Below are 20,364 nucleotides of genomic sequence, written 5' to 3'. Positions count from 1 at the left end.
ATAAAGGAACCCAGTCAACCACCATTCCAGTATGAGAAAACTCCTTAGCAGACAGGAATTGTTTTCCTCCACCTTGTTAAACATATAATTATTTAATCACATTTATAGCAAGTCCTATGAAGCAAGTGATGCCCTGAGACCATTCAACAATGGGATTTCACATAAAAACATATTGTGAGCCTCTGTCAACATTAAAACCTATTCTTTTACAGCATGGTATTTAATATTTACAATTGTCTTACATTTTATGTGTATACCATGATATGTGTAGCCAGTATCTTTTGCCAGATATTTAGATGACATGCAATTTTAATTATAATAAATAGTGCTGATCTAAATATAACTAGTGTTATTTCTCCGCACACATTCACAACTATTTCCTTGTGATGAAATCCAAGCAAAAGAATGGCTAGGTTAACAAATGTGCAAACTTCATGGGTTTTACTATAGATCAACTGCATGGTTTTAATTTACTTTTGTAATTAAGGGACAAGGATCCCTATGGATTGAGTCAGCCCTGACTTCCAAATGAACATAAACTTTCCCACATAGGATTCACTCCAAATAATCCTACCAGAGTTTACTAAGTACTTTCTGTATTAGGAACAGTGCAGTGGTTACAAGGATGGACTCTGGAGCCACAACACTCAGGTTCAAGTCTTGGCTCTGCTATTCGTGAACACCACGATCTTGTGCCATTCAAACTATCTGTTCCTCAGTGTTTTCATCTGTAAAATGGGGATAAGACTGCCTCCCTCACAAGTGGATAAATATGGTAAGAACTAAGTAAGTCAGTAAATGTAATTCCCTGCCAACAGTGCATGTCACATAGTAAGCTTTTAAAGTTAGCTGTCATTATTATTAGTGATAAGATGAAAACATCACAGATCTTCTTCTCAAAGAGCTGAGTTTAATGAAACTTATCAAGGATAATTCAGTGACAAAAGTTTCCAGCTACAAACCTTCACAAAAAAATTGTTTTAAAGAAAACAGTAGAAAATTGCCAAAGAAAAAACTTTTAGATTAAAACAAGGCTAAGCAAGAGGAAGATGGCTGGTCTTTACCATACAAAATCTATCGGGCACAGACTTCTGATGTCAAAACCAGTTTGACTTAATTAAGTTTAGCAACAAATATGCTCCAAGGTAAGATCACATGTGATTATTCATAGTTGCCTATAACTAGTGGAAACTATGTTTCTTAAAGATCAGAAAGGAGATTTTCTTTCTGCTCCAACTGGACACTAGCACACTGCCTGACACAAAGTAGAAACTCAGTGGATATGACACCCAAACTGGTGTTCAGAAGCCCAAGTTCTCCATCAACTGCGATTCAATTCCTGCTGCACATAATAGTAACAGCCACCCATCACTGGCTAAGTGCTTTGCATAAATTCTTTCATTAAATCCTCAGCTAAGCTATTTACGGGACCAGTCAGAATGTTTTCTTCATATTCCAATAAAACTTACAAGCAACTGCTTTTAAAACCAGACTGATTTTCATGAGATTCTTTTACGTTCTCTCTCTCCTAAGGGTTAATAAATATTTTTGAAAATTATCTGACCTAACATTTAATTATCTAAAATGATTGTAGAGCACACTAAATTTTGTAAGAGTAGATATACCAGAGCTATTGAGATTATGAAATGGGAATCAACTTCAGAATTTTTTTTTAAGCTGTAAGACAAATTTTATGATTCGGCTCATATATCTGCATCAACACCTATACCCCTGCATTGTTTTAAAGCTTTAAGTCAACTCCTCCAGCAAAATTGCAGAGAACCATTATTGCCCCTACTTTTGGTCAAAAATAGTTTAACTAAAGTAAGTAAACTTCCTAAGTGAAATTAGTAAGCAAACTGATGAGCAACCATTAATATTTAATTCCCCCACCTACAAAATAAAGGTTGGACTACCTAATTTTTAGGATCTCCCTGAAAAAAGCAAATAGTCTGAATCTATAAAAGGAAAGCAAAGAAAAATTCCTTAACAAGCATTAAAAGAACATCAGTAACTCAGGCATGGACATTTACTTTAATTTAGTGAAGCACAACAGGTTTTTTGATGAATTTCTTCCCTCTGGCCTGAGGTCAGTTTCACTGTGCATTCCAGCAGGATGCCACAATGGGTCAAATGTTCTAGACTCTACTGAGCTTAATGTCAGAATCATTTCCGTTCCCAGAAATTTCATCTCCAGGATGTCAAAATCTGTAATTCTCCAAAAAAATGTGAGTAACTCAGCTTATTTTTCAGACCATTTAAGAACTGGCAGAGAAGACCATCATGTACAGAAAAAGCTCCACTGTAGGGTTTAAAAAACAGTTTCTCTGAGATATTTATATTTAGAGGAAAAAGCACTCGGATTGAAACAGAAATTTAACCTTCAGTGACTTAAAGTCTAGTAACATGAAAATTTATACAGTGTGTTATTAAAAAATTCTTAAATATCTTAAGTGGGCTATCTTTCAAGTCATTACAAGGGATTTGTGGGTTCTCTGTATTTGAAAAGTTTTTTAATTAATTTTTACAACATGATGAAAAAGTGCATGAAAGAAAAAAAAGGATGAAAGATTTGAAGAGACACTTCATGGAAGATAAATGAATGTCCAACAAGCACATGAAAAGATGTTCAACATCATTTAGTCGTCAAGAAAATACAAATTAAATCCACCATCTGACAGGACTATCTACCCATTAAAATGGCTAAAATTAAAAAGGCTGGCAATACCACAAGTTGGCAACGGCACAGAGCAATTAGATCGCTCATCTGTTGCTGGTGGGAATGTAAAGACGGTACAATTTTGGAAACAGTTTGGCAGTTTCTCATCAAGTTCAATATACACTACTGATACATGCACCAACATAGAAAAATCTTAAAAACATACTGAGCGAAAGGCGCCAGACACAAGAGAACATGTACTGTTTGATTCCATTCATGTTACAACTTTCAGCTAAACCAAAGCTGCGGTGACAAAAAGAAGATCTCTGGTTGCCTGGGGCCAAGAAAGGAGGCGTGGGAGTGAGAAACACGAGATCAGGGCCGAGGAACCATTCGATATCTCGACTGTGGTGGTGGCCATGCGGCAGTATACATTTGCCAAAATCCATACACATGGACACTTAAAACGGGTCCATTTTATTGTATGTAAATTTTACTTCAGTAAGAAACTTCATTCCTACAATCCTCCATTTTACTGCTGTCTGGATTGGATCAGCTTTTACCAAACAGTCTGCGGAGGGGCGGGCCCACTCTGAAGCAGGCCGGTTTTCACACATGGGACTCCTGCGCCTATCAGCACCTGCTGGTGGGTCCATGCGGGTCCTCCTCTACCACGTCTGCCCCTCAGGACTCACCTGTCAGAGCCCCTCCTAGGCTGCCCCGCCGCAGCTCTCGACCATCCTCACTCAGCTGTCTTTTAAACTTCAGGGACTTTGCAGGGACAGAAGTCACATCCGGGTTGCTGCATTTCCGAAATGGCATGGGCGGTGGGGAGAGTATGTGGTCAAGCTGCAGAGAGAAAGACAGGGGCGTCACTCGCTAAGGACACTGCCAACACCGCCAGCATGCAACACCAACCCGTCCGGTGCTCTTCTTTTCTTATCCTTCTCTAAATCCCTCCCGCCCAAGCCTGCTGCTCATTTGGTTACTTTAGACCATTCAGGGTTTCACTGTCATGTCCTGTATCTGAAAAACATTCTGGCTTACTGCAAAATCTCAATGGCAATGATTTTTAAGCTGTGGGTCACAACAAACTACTGGGTCAGGAAATGAAGTTTCGTAGATCTAAGCAATATTTTTTTTTAATACAGTAAAAGCTGTTAGAGTCTAATGAAGGAAAGAAAAGTACTGTTTCATGAAATGTCTGATAAAGCTATACCTGTGCATGTGTCCTGAGTCACTGTGTCAAATATACATCTTTCCATGGGCCACGAGCTCTCGAAAAAAATAAATAATATTGCTCTATAGAGAATCAATAGATCACTGCTTTAGTTGTTCACAAAAGAAAATCCACAAGCTTCTGGTGCTCAGAAATACACGCAGGGAAGGGCAATTTCTAAGCACCAGAGCCCTTAATGCAAATCAATACATCCCTCTATCACTTTATAGCTTTTTAAAAGAAAATCTGTCACCAGAATCAGAGAAACTACAACCACTTCAAGCAACAGCTTTCTACAAAAGAATCCCTTGTGTTGCAACACTTATTTCAAGATCTCTCCTCCTTTTCTAAGACCTCTCATACATGAATAGGGCCACATCTTCTAAAATGTTCACCTTCAAAGTATAGATGCATATATATGTGTCTAGATGGTTATTAAGGACAAAAATATTCACATGCATATATCTATATCCAGAGAGTTATTAAGGACAAGAAAGAAGTACAAAGGGCATTCATGGAAATTCCAAATGTCACAGAAAATTTGTAGAAATCTAAATTCAGACAAGACTTCAGTAGCACTGCTCAAATCTGGGCATTTTTAAGGATGCTTCATTGAGACTTGTTTTGTTTTGTTTTGTTTTCCTGGGCAGAGAGAAGGATATCTGGTTATACCTGTCTCCTTTTTTTTTCAGATTAAGACTACCAGGGATATATTTTATAGGAAAATGAAATTTAGGGGCAAAATCATTCATTTGTCTGTCTTTGTACTGAAGCATATTCAAAAACCATGGCACAAAAAGAAATTTAGCCCTGCTAGTGAGTAACTTCTCCCAAGTGCACTGAGATGGAACAGACCTCACTGGCTCGGCTATTACAAGATGTCAACTCTCCCCCAAACTCGCTGTATTCATTAGTAACACTGAAGAGCTAGATTTCAAGCACTGGTCAGGAAGTACTGCCTCAAATTCATTGTCTATCAGTTATTTACTGCATTCCATTGCCACTTAGCATTCTTGTGAGAGGTCCCCCCAAAATTTGCAATCCATCCCCTCCAGGATCAACCTAGATCAGTAGGGAAAAGGGATTCCAGATTGCACTCTTGGAAGTCTGCTGTTCATTACAACACTGTCCTACTTAGGAGGACCTCCAAGAAGGAACTGTATCTAATTTTAGACACCTTGGCCTTAAACCTTATGGACACCAAATTGGAGCAAGGGAACCCTGGTCAGTGACACATCAGCTACTGGAAAATGCAATCGTTGGTCTAAACGCAGTCTGATTATTACACAATGTAGAGGTTGTTTTTGCTTCCTTCTTGGCTCCATTTTATGCCCTTAACCCAGTTTTTTTTTTTTTCTTTTTCCCTGCCAATTCTTCAAATATTTTTAATTTTAAAAGCAGGCTCCACACCCAACATGGGCTAAAACTCACAACACCGAGATCAAGCATGCTCTACTGAGTGAGCCAGCCAGGTGCCCCCCCCTTGCCAATACTTTTTTTAATTTGAAAATTTTCAGAACAAAATTTGCAACAACAAAAAAAGTTTTAAGGAGAGTACAATGTGCTCCCTTATTCCTATTACCCCGGTGAACAGTTAACCTTTTGCCATACTGCTTTTGCTCTCTCTTTCTCTCTCTTTTCCTCCCATCCCCACACAGTGGAGAGTTCCTTGCAGACATTATGGATCTCCCCCACTAAAACTTCAGCAGGCCTCTGCTAAGGTCAAGGACATTCTCTTCAATTCTCCTACCCTGTATTGTATGTAACCTTTTGCGATGTCTCAAGTCTTTTGTTACCAACCTAAATTATGAATAGCATGGAAAAGGTAAAATAAGATTCTATCATGTAGACTTAATATTAGATATTTGCTCTTTTGCATTAAAAGGAAAACTTGCAGCCACAAGGTGGCAATGTGCCCCAGACATTCAACAAAACGTTCCCTAACAGCTTGCTACCAGGTCCTCTAAATGCACCAAGAACCCCTCAGAGTATCTGAGTGACTTCAACTCCATTCCACTTAGTTATCTTCTCCTAATTACTAGTGGCAGCTGCGTCAAATACAAATATTTATTGTTTAAGGTTCATCAATTTCTGCTACTTACTTTTCACCTGAAGTTAAATTTTTTTGCTTGCAGAATTACAATTACTCTCTCTGGGGAAGATTGTTATATCACAAATTAACAGAGGGTGGAAAAATAAGAGAGGAGAAAGATAATTTCTAAATAAGAATGATGTGATTTCCTTACCTACTTCCAACAAAGCCCTCCAAGACAAAACAAATGCAGAGGAAGGAGAAGGAAATCAAGGAGAAAGTGTAAGAAAACAAAAAAAGAAAATCCATTTGAGAGCCACAAGCTCTTAGTCCGTCAGCCAGCATTTTTAATCAGAATCATAATCCCAAGAGGGGAGAGTATTATTTTAAATCTGGGAAAATAGAGTCAGTGAACTGTGAGGGCTGTAAATGCTTCAAACACAATATAAGCAGAAAAACCTGTAAGCATAGAGCCAGGTTCCAGGATCCCATTTCCTTCTTCACATCAAATCACAGTCCCAACAGGGCTCTCCCTAAATAGATCATTCTTCCAAATTTGCTGGGTTGTCAGTGGCTTGACTTTTCTTTCTACAATTAGTCAAAGCTTCCCAAAATGGTCCAGTGCAGCCCTGCAATTTATTTTTCATTTTTTGTCCTGATTCAAACTCTCATGCTCCATTTGCAAACACTTCAGCACACCCTAGAGCTTATGGTAGACATCAAACCTATCACTTTGGACGCTGCCCTTTAAATGATTCCAGTTTAACGTTTGCCAACTTTTCCAAACTCCAAGAAGCTCAACTAACAACAGAGCTTGTCCTGAAACTTCCAGTGACATTTAAGGGCATCTAAACCTGAACTCGGCATCCTTGCTTCACACACTTCAAATTTTCCTCCCTAAGCAGACCACAGACAGCTGGAGAGCCAGCCCTACTGCCCTGTCACATACTTACCTCGCCCACTGCTAGCCACAGAGTAGCCCCGATCGACACACATTCTCCAGAAATCCTTCCTTACTTCATTCACCAATGGCAAATAATCAACTCGTGGTGGACTCCAGTTGCTCCAAATTTCCTAGGTCAGTTTTCTTAACCTCCTGTAGTCCCAAGAGCAACAGGATTTTGAGGTCAGAACAATAGGCAGCATGCATACCACTCACATGGAAACAACTGCCATTGCTTGAGTTTATTACAGCAAACACAGAAGCATCTCAGAGAACAAAAGTCGGACAGACACTATAATACAATTCCTTCAAGTCTAAGGTGTATTTGGGGCAACGTTTCCAAAATCCTCAGTCCCACGGAAATGGTCATCACCAGAATTCCACGTCTGTATTTTCTTTATTTATCATATCTACCCTCTGTTGGATGTTTTACAATGATCATCCTGAGAAAAACAGAAGAACCCACCATGATCACACTGTGGCTTCTTTCATCAGCGAAAAGTACATGTAAAGGCCAATCAAGAAACCATGGGTGTCTCTTTCCATGGCTATATTCCCCAGGAATAGTATCATCTCTTTCTAAAAGGGCACATTCCAACTTTCAATGAACATTCAACTTGCACCTTTTGAACTGACCATTTTCCCCAAACTCCCCTTCTAGACACTTTCATGCTCGAGTCCACAAGTTCTCTAGTCTATAGTTTCTAAATAATCCCAATGATCATATGAGCATAAAGGTATTTTTCCATTTGCAGCAAATTGTGACTCCTTTTTCTAGCTACTCAAGTCGCAAACCTTACAGTTATTCTGTACTTGTTTTTATTCCTATTCAGTCAGCAAATGCTCCAATTCAACCTCCAAAATACATATATCCAGAATCCAATCACTTCCCCCCTTCTACTGTCACTGCTCTGACCCCTGCCATCCGGATCTCTCTGCTGCCATCCTTGACTCAGCACAGCAGCTACGGACCCTTCTAAGACACAAGCCAGATGTTCCACAACCTCTGCTGGAGTCCTCCACGACTTCCCTTCACCCAGAACAAAACCCCAAATCATGGCAATGCCCTATAGGTCTTACCAGGTGTACCACCTCTACGCCCAGGTCTCTGATCCCTGCTAGTACAACTCTACTCAATCCCCCTTGGCATGCTGCTGGACCTCTGGTGCCCCAGGCATCTTGCCACCTAGCACATTTACCTTGACCACAGCATGTATCTAGGACTCACTCCAGGTATTAACTACCACGCTCCTCTCCCCCATCACCGCCCCCCCCCCCCCNCCCCCCCCCCCCCCCGTTCCTCCAGGTCCCTATTCAAAGTTTACTCCTCCAGGGGGCCGTCTCCAACTGCCTTGTGTAAGACAGCATGCCCACCACTTCATTCCCTTATTTATTTTTCTTCCTAGCATCTATCACCCTATGTTAGATCTTTTAGATCGGTTTATTGTCCTTCCACTAGATCCTAAGGTACATGAAATTACACACTAGTCTGTTCCATTTGTCCACTGCTCTACCTAAAAGGCACCGTGTAAATATTGGTTGAAAGAATAAATGAATGGCAATCTCTGGTATTTAGTTTAAAATACAACAGCAAAATAAAGAACACATGAAATTAAGGGTTTTTATTGCTGGAGAAAGCTGAATAAAATTATATTAAATGTTACTCAAGGTGAAAATGCTCAATTGAGTCTTGAGCATTTTGACAAAATTGAACGCTTCATGTATGAAAAAGACCCTGAGGTTATAGCAAACGCCATCTTTTTAAAGAATCTTTTCTATATAACAAACTAATATGCTAATTTTTAACACTGCTATCTCTGAAGGTGATTCCTAAATAATGAATTATTCGGCCTCTTAACTACATCCTAACTAGCATATTCAATTGTGTCCATCAATCCATGCCCTTCCCTACACTCTTTTCTCTTTTCTGTAATTCCTCACTCATTCCCAAGATGTGGCACATGCATTTTAAAGACCCATCCAGAATGCATGTGCCCTAAGGCCAAAGTTCATTAGTTCACCAGGATCATCAATGTCACCTGCATACACAATGAGCCTCACCAGCAAAGTCTTTCTATGCTTAAAAAAAAAAAGAAAAAGAAATGAAAGAAAAAAGAGAAAGACACTGACTAGTAACATGGGGTTATGAAGACAATGTTCAGTTATTCTGTTTCTTGATATTAAATATTCTAAAAAACCATAGGTATGAAAATGAATAATTAAAAAATTACACACACTATGCCCATAATCTTAATTAACAGCCCTACTGCCTCCATCCAAAAAGGAATCCAACGAGCAACCTGAAACGACTTTATTTCAAAACAGGATTTCATTTACTTTTGAACCAAAACCTATAATCAACATTTTAAAATTGATAGAATAGAGTTCCATCATTAAGACAGTCATTACTGGATTCCTACTAATTTCGCGGTGGTTAGAAACGCCAACACTTACTACCTAATTAAGACAATTAACTATTTCTATGCCCATTTCCTGATCTGCAAAATGTTAGTAATAATACTACCTATGTCCCGAGGTTATTGTGGATATTCAAAAAATTCATATATGCACTTAGAACAAGGCATAGAACATGGTAAGTGTATAGTAAATGTTAGCCGGGGTGGTTATTAAAATTGCCATATAGGAAGTCACCCCAATCGCAAACATCTCTGCATGTGTTACTTCATCACAAATGGCTTGCAAGGAAATTAAACTGATTACAATTTTACTGAGTTGTCTTATTTTTCTTTATGGCTCAAAGGAGAACTTGGCTTGAACTGCCTTACAATTATTTCAGGCTGTTATTCTCATGCTATACGGTGTTCAGCGTGCATGAAGCAGAGCTGTATGCAAGGAAGGAGCCTAGCCCAAATCTGGCACCGCAGAGCCATGCCTTGGCCAAGCTACTTGACTCCTCTCTGAAGGATGGGCCTCGAGGTAGGGATGAGGCAGGGAGACGATGGATGAAAAGGGCTCAACACAGTGCTTGGCACATTTAAGCACTCAATAATGTTGGTGGTAACTGTCACCAGAGCTGAGCTCAAGTTCCACGTTCTCTTAGCCTGCTGACTGGTAAAGCACATGGCTATTCACCTGACCGTTCCGAGTGGCACCTCTCAGGCACTCTTACCTCTACACTACTCCAGTAGAGAAAAAAACAGTTAACATGCTCACCAGTGCAAGAAGAATATGCGATCTCCCTTTCCCCAGCATCCTAAAATCTAACTACACAGACTGAGTCAGACACTGACAGGGCTATAATCTTGGCCCACATTGTCGTGGGGCTCATGTAATTGATTTTGCTGACATTCACTGTGGATTACGCCACCCAGAATGCATGCTTCCACTTAACGATACTTTAAGAAACAGCCATGTAAATCCTGCCACGCTGTTGTACAGACAAATGAGGAAGAGCCTCTATTAGATAGTATCTACCTTGTCACGGTACGCCTCTGGGCACAAGAGGGGACAAAAATCCCTGCCCACCAGAAGCTTCATCCTAGTTGGGGAGAGAGAAACCTGGAGAAAACGCTGTCAGTTCTCTGTAGTACAATCAGGTGTGCTTCTGCTGGGTTATGGTCTGATTTTACCCTGGGAACCCCACAAAGCAGAGAATTCATCACATTTCTCTCATTCAACCACTGGAAATCACAGGGCAAGGTCTGTGCAGCCCACCACCACCAAGTGTGGCTGGTCCGATCTCCGTCGACACATCATAGGTCTGCTTGCGGCACCAACCTCACGCTGGATTTCACCTTGCCCTATGCTATAGACCGAATGTTTGTGTTCCGCCACCCCCCACAAATTCTTATGTTGAACACTAACCCCCCAGTGTCATGGTATTTGCAGGTAGGGCCCTTGGGAAGTGATGAGGTCATGAAAATGGAATCCGCCTGAATGAGATTAGCACTTTACACAAAACACCACTTCTCACATCGTGTGAGGACACAGCTATAACCTCTATGGATCAGAAGCAAGCCCTCACCATACACTGAATCTGCCAGGGGCATGCTCTTGAACTTACCAGCCTCCAAAACTAGGAGAAATGAATGGTTGTTTCTAAGTCACACAGTCTATGGTACAGGTGTTATGGCAGGCTAGGCTGATGAAAACACCCCCTACAGAGTGATTCTCAGGTCATGGTTATTTTGCCACCGAGGGGACATTTGGCAATGTCTGGAATCATTTTTTATTTCCGCAGTTTAAAGGGGGCAGGGATGCTGCTGGTATCTACTGGCTAGAGACCAAAGACACTAGTCCACACAGGACAAGGCACAGAAGAGGCCCCAATAAGAAAGAAATACCCAGCATAACATGTCCCTCATGTCACTCAGGAGAAATGCTGTTCTGCACTCGCTTTTCATTTGTCTATCTTCACCTATTTTTAAGTTATTCAACTTGCTGAGCTACGCGTTATTTCAGGTCATCTTAAAACCTTCTGAGAACAAGAAAAGGAACAGAGGGAGAGCGCAGATGGAATCTTAGTAAAAACTGATCATGTCAATGAGTCTGTTAAGCAAATAATTTCCTGAGCCACATTAATTTACCCAACCTACTTAGCTGTTTGCTGCAATTCCATTTCGCCGATGAACACCATGTTTTGAAAAATAATACATCAATCGAATGTATTTAAACTGGGAGATGTACCAGATACCAGGATCATATTCCATCTTCAGTTTTTAATTAATTCTTTGAATCGCAAACTTCAATTAGCAAAATAAAAAGTGTTTCAGAAACGTCCTAAAAACACATGATTAGATCAAACTACAATGGCATGCAACTAAACAGAGCTGCACCACTGGTTTCATCTCTTAGGAGAATTGATTTTCTTTCTTCCCTTCTGAGACAAATATGTAAATTAGCACTTTGATACCACTATCTCACTTTTGTCTGTCAACTCAACTTCAAGAAAGTCAATTCCTTTGCTTATGAACATCTCTAAACACACACGCGTGCACACACACGCCCCACCAGCAAGCAGTATTATCACAATCCCAAGGAGAGAGCATCACGCAGCAGGCATTTAACTGTGATGTTTACATTAAGCAATAAATTCAATAATCTACAGATGTTTTAAAAAAAAAGGAGAAGAAAAAATAGCTAATATTATGTTAGCTTTTTTTTTTTTTAAACACAGTGCTTTTCAAAGTTTAATGGGATCCGTGACATTGGGGAAAGCACAGGGAATATGCTGATTTGACTTCACATGTATCACCTGTTTTCCTGTCACTGTAATATTCTTGATCTTTCCCTGACCTTTATTTAGGGATCTGATCCATGCTTGAAACTGTTTACTTATCTGAAGTCATTAAATTCCCTGGTACCATCATGTTTCCATCAGCAACCTAACTCAAGACTCAGACCACAGTTAACAAAGCAGGAAGACAATACACTCCTCTGGACACATCTACCCTCCATTTCAAGTCAGAGAGGGGAATGCTCAGCACTCTGCACAACTTTGCATGATGTGCCCACTTCCCCCTCGGGCAGAGGGAGTAGACCCCCAAGTAGGTAGTAGTATTATTCCCATTTTACCAGTGAGAACACATATTCAGCAAGATTAGCCCCTCCAAACTGATCAGCCTCTTGGGCAGTACAAAAGGAATCAAGCCCAAGATTGCTTCCACTAAAGCCCCTGTTTCTTCTGCTGGAATCCCAGTGGTCTCCTAGAGAGTCCCTAGAGAGGGGCTCACAGTGGGGAAGCACAGCAAACCCCAGAAAGTTCACTTTACTTTTCTCTTCCATCTCTGGTATAAGAAGACTCCCTAGAGGAGAATGGATCTTAGAGTCTGATGTCAACCAGTTCAATCCTAACTGGCAATCTACACTACACAAGCCATTTCTAGGGCTTCTACAGCTGAAATCCTTAAACCAGAGTTACAGAATCACAAAATATGAGCAGTAGAAAGGACTTAAAAACCATCTTCAGTCTGATTTCCTGCTTTTTGGAAGACTGAGGCCCAGATAAGTCAACCGCCCAGGAATGCTGGCCAGCACCCAAACTTCCAGACCTACCATCTATTGCATCTTACACCACGCTCTCTTACCGACTTTGCTTCCTGCCGCCTGGCAGATATTCCCCACTCTGTTATAGGTGACTTATGGGATTTTCTATGGGGGCTTTTATTCATACATGCTCTATTAACTCAGGGTTGTTTCAAATATTTTTTTTAGCCAAATGTCTACTAAGGACTGGGCACTGTGCTAAGGGCTGAAAAACCGAGAGCAGAATGGACACAGTCACCTTCCTCAGGAGACTTCTACCCAAGTGCAGGAGACAGACACAAAAACCCAACCATAAATCAACATGCCAGATGCAAAGATGGAATTAGGTATGAGGGACTACAATGGCTTTGAGCAGAGCTATGGCCTGGCACCTAATTAATTTGTCTGTGTTGGTTGAAAATGCTGGTATTACTTTGCCTGAAATGGGAGGGGGGCGCGAAGGGGGTGACTTGCACGTACTCTCACAGACGATGGTCTTCTCAGATACTCAGAAGCCAGACCAGGAGAAGCACAGAGCGGTGTGTAAACACTGGCTCATTTTGTTTCTGGACTGGCACTTTTCAAACTTAACCACCATGTCCTAAGGTACAGGAGAGACAGAGCAGAGTTTTTTCCACATTCTTGAGGCACTAACTGCCCACCAGGGGCCAGATGCTCTAGGAGTCGTGCCGGGCATCACTTCCTATTTCCCGAGAGGACCAGAAAACAGAGAGGAAGACGATAGTGGTTTGAGGCAAGCCCACAGCCAGAAGGGCATTCAGCCACTTGACCATAGAAAGGGGGCTCAATTATCCTTTCATCTATAAAATAAGGATAATTCTATTTCCCTCACAGGATTTCTGTGGATTAAATTAACTGATTAGTATATAAAGCAAGAGGTGACACATTTGAGTGTCTTCCCCCTTCCTTATGTTAGCCTAGTTCATTTTGTTAGAACCATAAAAAAAAAAAAATCATCAAGAACTAGAACTTCTTTTCAAATAACATCTATTAAAGCTAAAAACAAACTTTATACAAGTTTCTGGGAAAAAAAACTTCAAAATACGCTCTCCTTGTAAAATAATGTTTAAGCTCTTTAGCTGAACAAACATATGAATGAATATTCATTTCATGTTTTTACATTAAGAGGGAAAACGGGATGTTTGAGCGAGTCTGCCCGGATAGGAGTGGCAAACCCAACTCTGACCCAAGAGGCAAAATAAACATTCTTAAGAAAAGTATTCCTAAGAATCCTGAGCCATAAGTCCTCAGAAGTCATGAGGTTTCACCTGGTTAAACAAAAATCATTTAGAAGGACAGAGACAACTGTCACTGAGAAATTGGCAAATAATGGGGAACTCAAATGAGGGTTCTGGGGATGGCGGGTGGTAACAGTCATGCTAACTATTTTTACCAGCTTCATTTCTTCTTCAAGAGTAAAAAAACAATAATAATCCAGGAACATGAGGGAAAAGAGAGAAAGAAAGGACTGAGAGCAAAAAGAAGGGAGAAGCAGCTGGAAACAGGAGTAAGTGATGTTGCAAGAGCTATGGGGAAGATGCTCCCCTGTACGCGCCCATCCTCACATCATTCCCCCTCTGCTCTGGGCTGTGTCCCACCACAGAGCGTAAGATCAGTCTTCTCTCTTGGCAAAAGGAGTAAAAACAAACAACCACAATAAGTAAATAAATTTATTAAATAACTATCAATAAACATATTCCATAACTATAAACTAAGACACGCCAAGACCCTCAGTCAGTTGCTCCTTATTACTCCTGGATTACTATCTGACCAGGTTCCCGCCCTGATGTCTACCCTGTTTCCCTGGACTGAGTCTCTGCTTCTCAAATGCTAGGCTCCCTGACATGTGCCCTCCGAGCTTGAGGTCTAGGGGCTGCCTTGTGCCCAGGGCTTTGCCCTGACTGGCTCTTGCCTCTGAAGCACAGCCTGCTGGAGACCAGATCCCACCATGGTGCTGGGTCTCGGGACTCCCTGCCTGCCTGGGGCCTGACCAACTACAGACCCTGTGCCCTGCCTCTGCTGGGAGCCACAGGTTGTATTTAAGGCTTGCTTTAGAAGTTAAGTAATGGGCCAACATCCCAGGTTTCCTTAGTCCAGCTCACACCTTCCAAGGGCTCAATCCGAAGCCATTTTCCACCACCTCAACTCCCAGTCCTCAAGAGTCAGACCATGTGTAACCTGCCAGCCCCCCAGGGGGACAGGAACTAAAGCTCTCAACATGGGAAGGAGAAAATGACACAGAAAGATATATAAGAGGAAGAAGGGAAGGGGTGGGCAATGCAACAAGAGACACAAGGAGGAGAAAAGAGGACAATTAATAGCTCGGTAGATTCTGTAGAAAATTTATCCATCTTAACTTGTCTTCCTATTTCACTGTTCCACTTGGGTCAGGAATAACTTGATCACTCAGATGCTATGATTGATTGATCACACCATCCTCTGAAACTCAGAGTGGCTGACCAACCACTACTGGAACCTCCTGACATGTTTAACCTACTCTTTACAAAAAGAACAGGGGCCCTCCACTCTGATTCCCTCCTTCCTTACCAGGAAGAAAACTCTTCTCCGGGTTACAGGAGCAAAGAACAAATTAAGATGTTCCCAACAACCAAATGAAAGCAAGTAAAGATTTTGCCTTTGGGGACAGGTTCCCAACTCTACGAAAGGAGGTATTTCATCCAAAGCCACAGTGTAGTAACAACAGACAGAAGATAATTCACTGTTGAGAATCCCCTGAGTTCTCAAAACAGCCTCCCAGGACTGGGGAGAGTTCTATAAATAAGATCCAGGCAACAACCAAGAGCTAAAGAGGAGTAAGTTTCATCATTTTTTTTAATGGCGCCTGCAAACATTAATTCTAAGACTATTACTTAAAACACAGCCAATGTTAGCCAATAAAAGGAAGCAATTCTGTTTCCCTTCCCATGAAAGAGCAAAAACAAAACCAGCCAAAACTCAAGAAATCCAAGGAAGCAGCTGACAAGCTAGAGTGCCAACAGGTGCCTACCTAGGAAAGCACGCACACACTGACATCTGACCATGTTCATGTCTGAAATGGACTTGGCAGATGAAAACGGGAAGCAACTTCACGGTCAGCATGTGACCCAGCCTGGCTCCCACATCTCAAGTCTTTATTTCCCCTTCTTGCCAGAGACTCAGGTGGAAGGAAGAAGGGCTCTGCATTGAACACATGCAGATCTAAAGGCTGGAATTAAGGACATGCTATGTTAGGGCAACTTTCAAGTTTGACCTTGCAATCTACCTGACAGCAGGGCAGTCCACAGTGCAGGGAGAGACCACCCTTCTTTCCAAAACATCTATGGCTCTTGTATCACCTTCTTTCATTAAAAGTTCCTACACGTCTGTGTAGAAGCTGTCTGCTTACCTCACTGAAATGACACTGTCATGTATAAACCACTGTTCAAGTAACCTCTCCTTTCACTGACAGGAATCTGTTTGTAAATGGATGTGAAGAAGCATGTGGGAACAGAACTATTCTTATCTCAATGAAACAACACGGCGTATAATGTGTGTTTCAGGTAACACCTTCTTTTGTTAAGATGTAAGTGTTTGCAAATCTATGTTAGAAGCATGTGGGAATACCCGCATGTGTAACTCATTGAAACTGCACTGTAGACAAACCTTCTTGCAAGTAACCTCTTCTTGCACTAAGATGTAAGTATTTGTAAAGTTATGTATAGAAGCCTACGGGAATAGCCGCACGCCGAACACATGGAAAATACACTGTGCGTAAACTTTGGAGGAAAAAATCTATGGCTCTTATAGGTAGATAAATTAGATTTCTTCTTACATGGGGACTTTAACAATGAATTCCTCCATGTAAGTGTTTATCTAAAGACTGACAAAAGCCAGCTCACAACCTATGAAAGCACAGCGGTTATTCACAAGGCCATGCCCACCGGACTCGTCTGGTCAGTGAAGCACATACCCCGCACCCATTTGTTACTATCCCTGCTGCCGGAACCAGGCTGCCTCCCCACCAGGGCTGTGAGTTCTGTCTTCCAATTTCATATACTCCTCTAATGCTTCCAGTCACCCCCCACTGCTGAGAGGACCCATTCTCACCAAGCTCAAACCACCACAGCCCTCAAGGTCCATTCCTGACATTCACCACTCACTGATAGCTCAGGGATCAGCAAACAGAAGCCCACACATGCCAAATAAAATTGTACTGGACCACAGCCACGCTTCATTGACAGACCATCCACACTCCGCCTTCCACAGCAGAGTTGAGCAGTCGCCACAGAAACCATATGGCTCACAAAACCTATAACATTTGCTCTCTGGCCCTCTACCAGACAAGTTTGCCAGTGCCTGACTTCTTCAATGCATTTACCGAGCATCTACCACGTGCCAAGCACAGTCTGTGCCCTGAGGAGAGAACAGTGAGCATAGCCAAGTTCCCTTCTTCGGGGAGTAACAGGGCTGTGAAGAAGCAGCAGCAGGACAGAGAAGGATGGCCCAATGAGGACAGAGAAGAACAGCCACTCAATTCTGTGGGTGACTGGAGGAGGTTCTCACTGAAAGAGGCCCATATCCACAGAGACCTGAAGGACAGAGAGGAGGGAGCCATATCAGGGCCCAAAGTGAGAATGAGCTCAGCATGTCTGCGTAAAAGCAAGCTAAGTGGCTAGACCATGTCTCCTTTCTCCACCGTCTCAAACCACCAGTGCCTCCTCCAGCTAGGCACAGCACCTGATACATGCCAAGCACCGTCCTAACTGCTTCAAGCATGTATCTCATTTAATCTTTAAAACCACCTTCCAACATGGAATTGTTTTCATCCCCATTATACAGATAAGGAAACTGAAGCTTAGAGAGCTTAAGTGACTTAGCCAAGGTATCAGAGCTAAGGCCCAATAATGACCGAGATCCATGGCTAGCTGTCAGACCCAAGCTCCTCCTACATGGTTTCCCATTCCACCTTTGTGTAAGCAGCACCGGCCATGGCACGTAGCGACAGCCCAGCAGCTTTACCCCCCTGCTGGGCCTGGAGCTAGTGGCAGGCCATGTGGACAGGGGCGACAGCTTCACTGGGCCTGCTGTCTTTTCCACTGTTTCTAGTCCATGTTCTCACTGAACTTCCCCACCTCCTCCAGCTCTATCATTATAAAAGCCTCTCAGTACCCCACCTCTAGAACAAACCCGCTAAGCTATGGAAGGCTCACAGAGGCAGGGAACTAACTTGCAAAATAAGGCAGGAGAAAGGGAACTAGTATTTACAGACAGCCTCTGGGTGCCAGGATTCATGTATAAACTGCTCACTTTATTTCTGGAAGACGATGCTTAGGGGAAATATCAAAGGAGAAAAACAACAACATCTTGCACGTAGATTCAGGCAGTCCCCAGTGCAGGAGCTGCTTAAGGAGTCTCCAGAACAGACCCAATAAAAATTTCAGATACAGCACATATTACCGTGTTCCTCATCCAATGTCCGGAGGCAAGATCTACAGCAACTTCCTATTCTTTCCTACCTCTGATTATGTTCTCTGACACTTCCCTCCTGGTTCCTCTGTCTCTTTTAAGAGTTTACATCAGACTTTAATGCTCTGCTCACAAGTTATTAGTCCTAAAGCCACTGTCTACCCACATGCATACTTCGATTCCCAGAGGCATGGGGGACCCTAGGCAATTAAGACTTTCGGTGGCTTACCCACCAGGATTTCCCAAGCATTCCCAAAACAGGTATGTGGATTAATCCCCAGTGTAGCCCTCCATACCTACTACTACTAAGAAACCCAACAGTCATTCACAACAAAGTACCAAAGCAACACACAACAGACAGTGCGGAGCACACCTCACTAAATGCTAGCAACAAAAAACGCGATGGGAAAAATGGCAAGAGTAACTGAAATTATCTTTCCCTGCCCAAAGGAAAAAAGTTATGAAAATGCTTTGCTAACTCCTCTATTTAAGCATTTACACAAGAAAACAATCCCATCCTCAGTTAATAGGCCTGCTGCCCCTATGAATCCTAATCTCTCATTTGTTCCCCCAAAACTGAGCAAAAGGCCTGACATGGTCAACGCAGTATGTGTGTCACAGAAATAAACATCTACTTACAGCTGAAGGTATTATGTTAGCTGACAAGTAACCCAAGGAGTTAAGAGATGCGTCACTGAGAGGGAAAGAAAGGAAAAGTGAAGTAGGTTAAAACGCGTCCACACGTGGAAAATGACAGGAGGATGAAGTGTGTGAAAAATGCCCTGGAGCTGGGTTAGGAAGGGTCCAGTCATCTTCTACGCCCTACTGCTATTCCCTTCTGATTGACCCTTCTCCTCTGTTTCACCCAAGAATTCCTGCCCCAAGGAGTCTAGAGGTCAAAATAAGTAAACAAGAATGGCCTCAAATCCAGCAACTGGAGAAAGATGTGGCTAAGCAGGTGGGAAGGAGGCAGAAATGTCAAAATTAACTGGAAGGGAAAAATAATATTATGTTTTTGTTATTTATAGATGATATTTCACTCAAAATGGGAAGTATGCACCATCTACCCATTTCCCCAACGATTCAGATACAGGAAAAAAATAGGAAAGTCAACTCTCAGAATCATTTTTGGAAAACTCAAAAATAACGTCATACAAATCACCCCATGTAGTTAAGGGATGGCATATTTTACTTCATGATAAAGCACATTTTATCACTATAGTAATTAAAACCATGACAAAAAAAAAAGAAGGAAAATGACAAGGAAGGTACCAATAATTCAAGATTTCAATGAGCAGGAAGCAATCTATGTAAAACCTTTTCAGGATTCTTACATTTCAGAATTTTGTGTAGTCACAATACCTCACTACCAAAATTTGATCATCAACAATGGTATATAATTAAGAAATAGAAGGTCAAGGAAGTGAGATGAGAGGAACCTATGAACAGCCTACAGGGATGATGGGGCTTCCAATGCAAAAGGCCTGCAGGTAGCTAAACACTCACCACCATCATAAAGTCAGAAGGCAGACCTGAATCACAGCAGCATCAAGGTGACCTTGACCCTCCTGCCCCCTGGCAGACTCTGCAATGACCACAGCCCTGGCTGCAGCCTCACTAATGACCCTGAGCCACAAATGCCCAGCTAGGGTGCTCCTGAATTACTAAGAGAGCTTCCGGATGTTAAAAAACATTCTAACATTGTTGGGTCTGGTTTTGTGTTCTTTTGTTCTTTCAGCTGCTAAATTTGGAGGATAATTTCTTACACAGAAGATAACTCAATGTCAAGTGTCCTCTGGCATAGGTGCGTGTGTTGGGGGGGGGGGGGGGGGGGGGTGTATGCTGTATGAGTGATGTGTTCACAGTGACATCATGCAATGAACTACACACTGACTCAGACGGCCCAGACAGAAGGTAGAGGACTTCAGCATGTGTGACCAAGTACAGCATTCCCTAGTTCCTACTCGTAGGTTTTCCTGTTTATAATATTCCAGTAGAGAATATAAGCTTTGTCGCTATCTTGATCTTTTGCCAACAGTCTTCCGTGTATCACATGTGAA

At 42.0% G+C, this 20,364-nt stretch overlaps 1 protein-coding gene across 5 annotated transcripts in view; it reads right to left on the bottom strand.

Moving 5' to 3' along the window:
- Window positions 1-20,364, bottom strand: part of MAST4 (microtubule associated serine/threonine kinase family member 4) — a 546,144-nt gene that overhangs the window by 392,826 nt on the left and 132,954 nt on the right. For all 5 annotated transcript variants that reach the window (XM_034656299.1, XM_034656301.1, XM_034656302.1 and 2 more), the window contains exon 2: window positions 3,355-3,508. In XM_034656299.1, coding sequence (XP_034512190.1) covers window positions 3,355-3,508 — 154 coding nt within the window. The remainder of the gene's footprint in view (window positions 1-3,354; window positions 3,509-20,364) is intronic.

Source organism: Ailuropoda melanoleuca, chromosome 3 (assembly GCF_002007445.2).
Source record: "Ailuropoda melanoleuca isolate Jingjing chromosome 3, ASM200744v2, whole genome shotgun sequence".
NCBI classification, from domain to species: Eukaryota; Metazoa; Chordata; class Mammalia; order Carnivora; family Ursidae; genus Ailuropoda; species Ailuropoda melanoleuca.
This window is presented reverse-complemented; position numbering and strand designations above follow the sequence as displayed.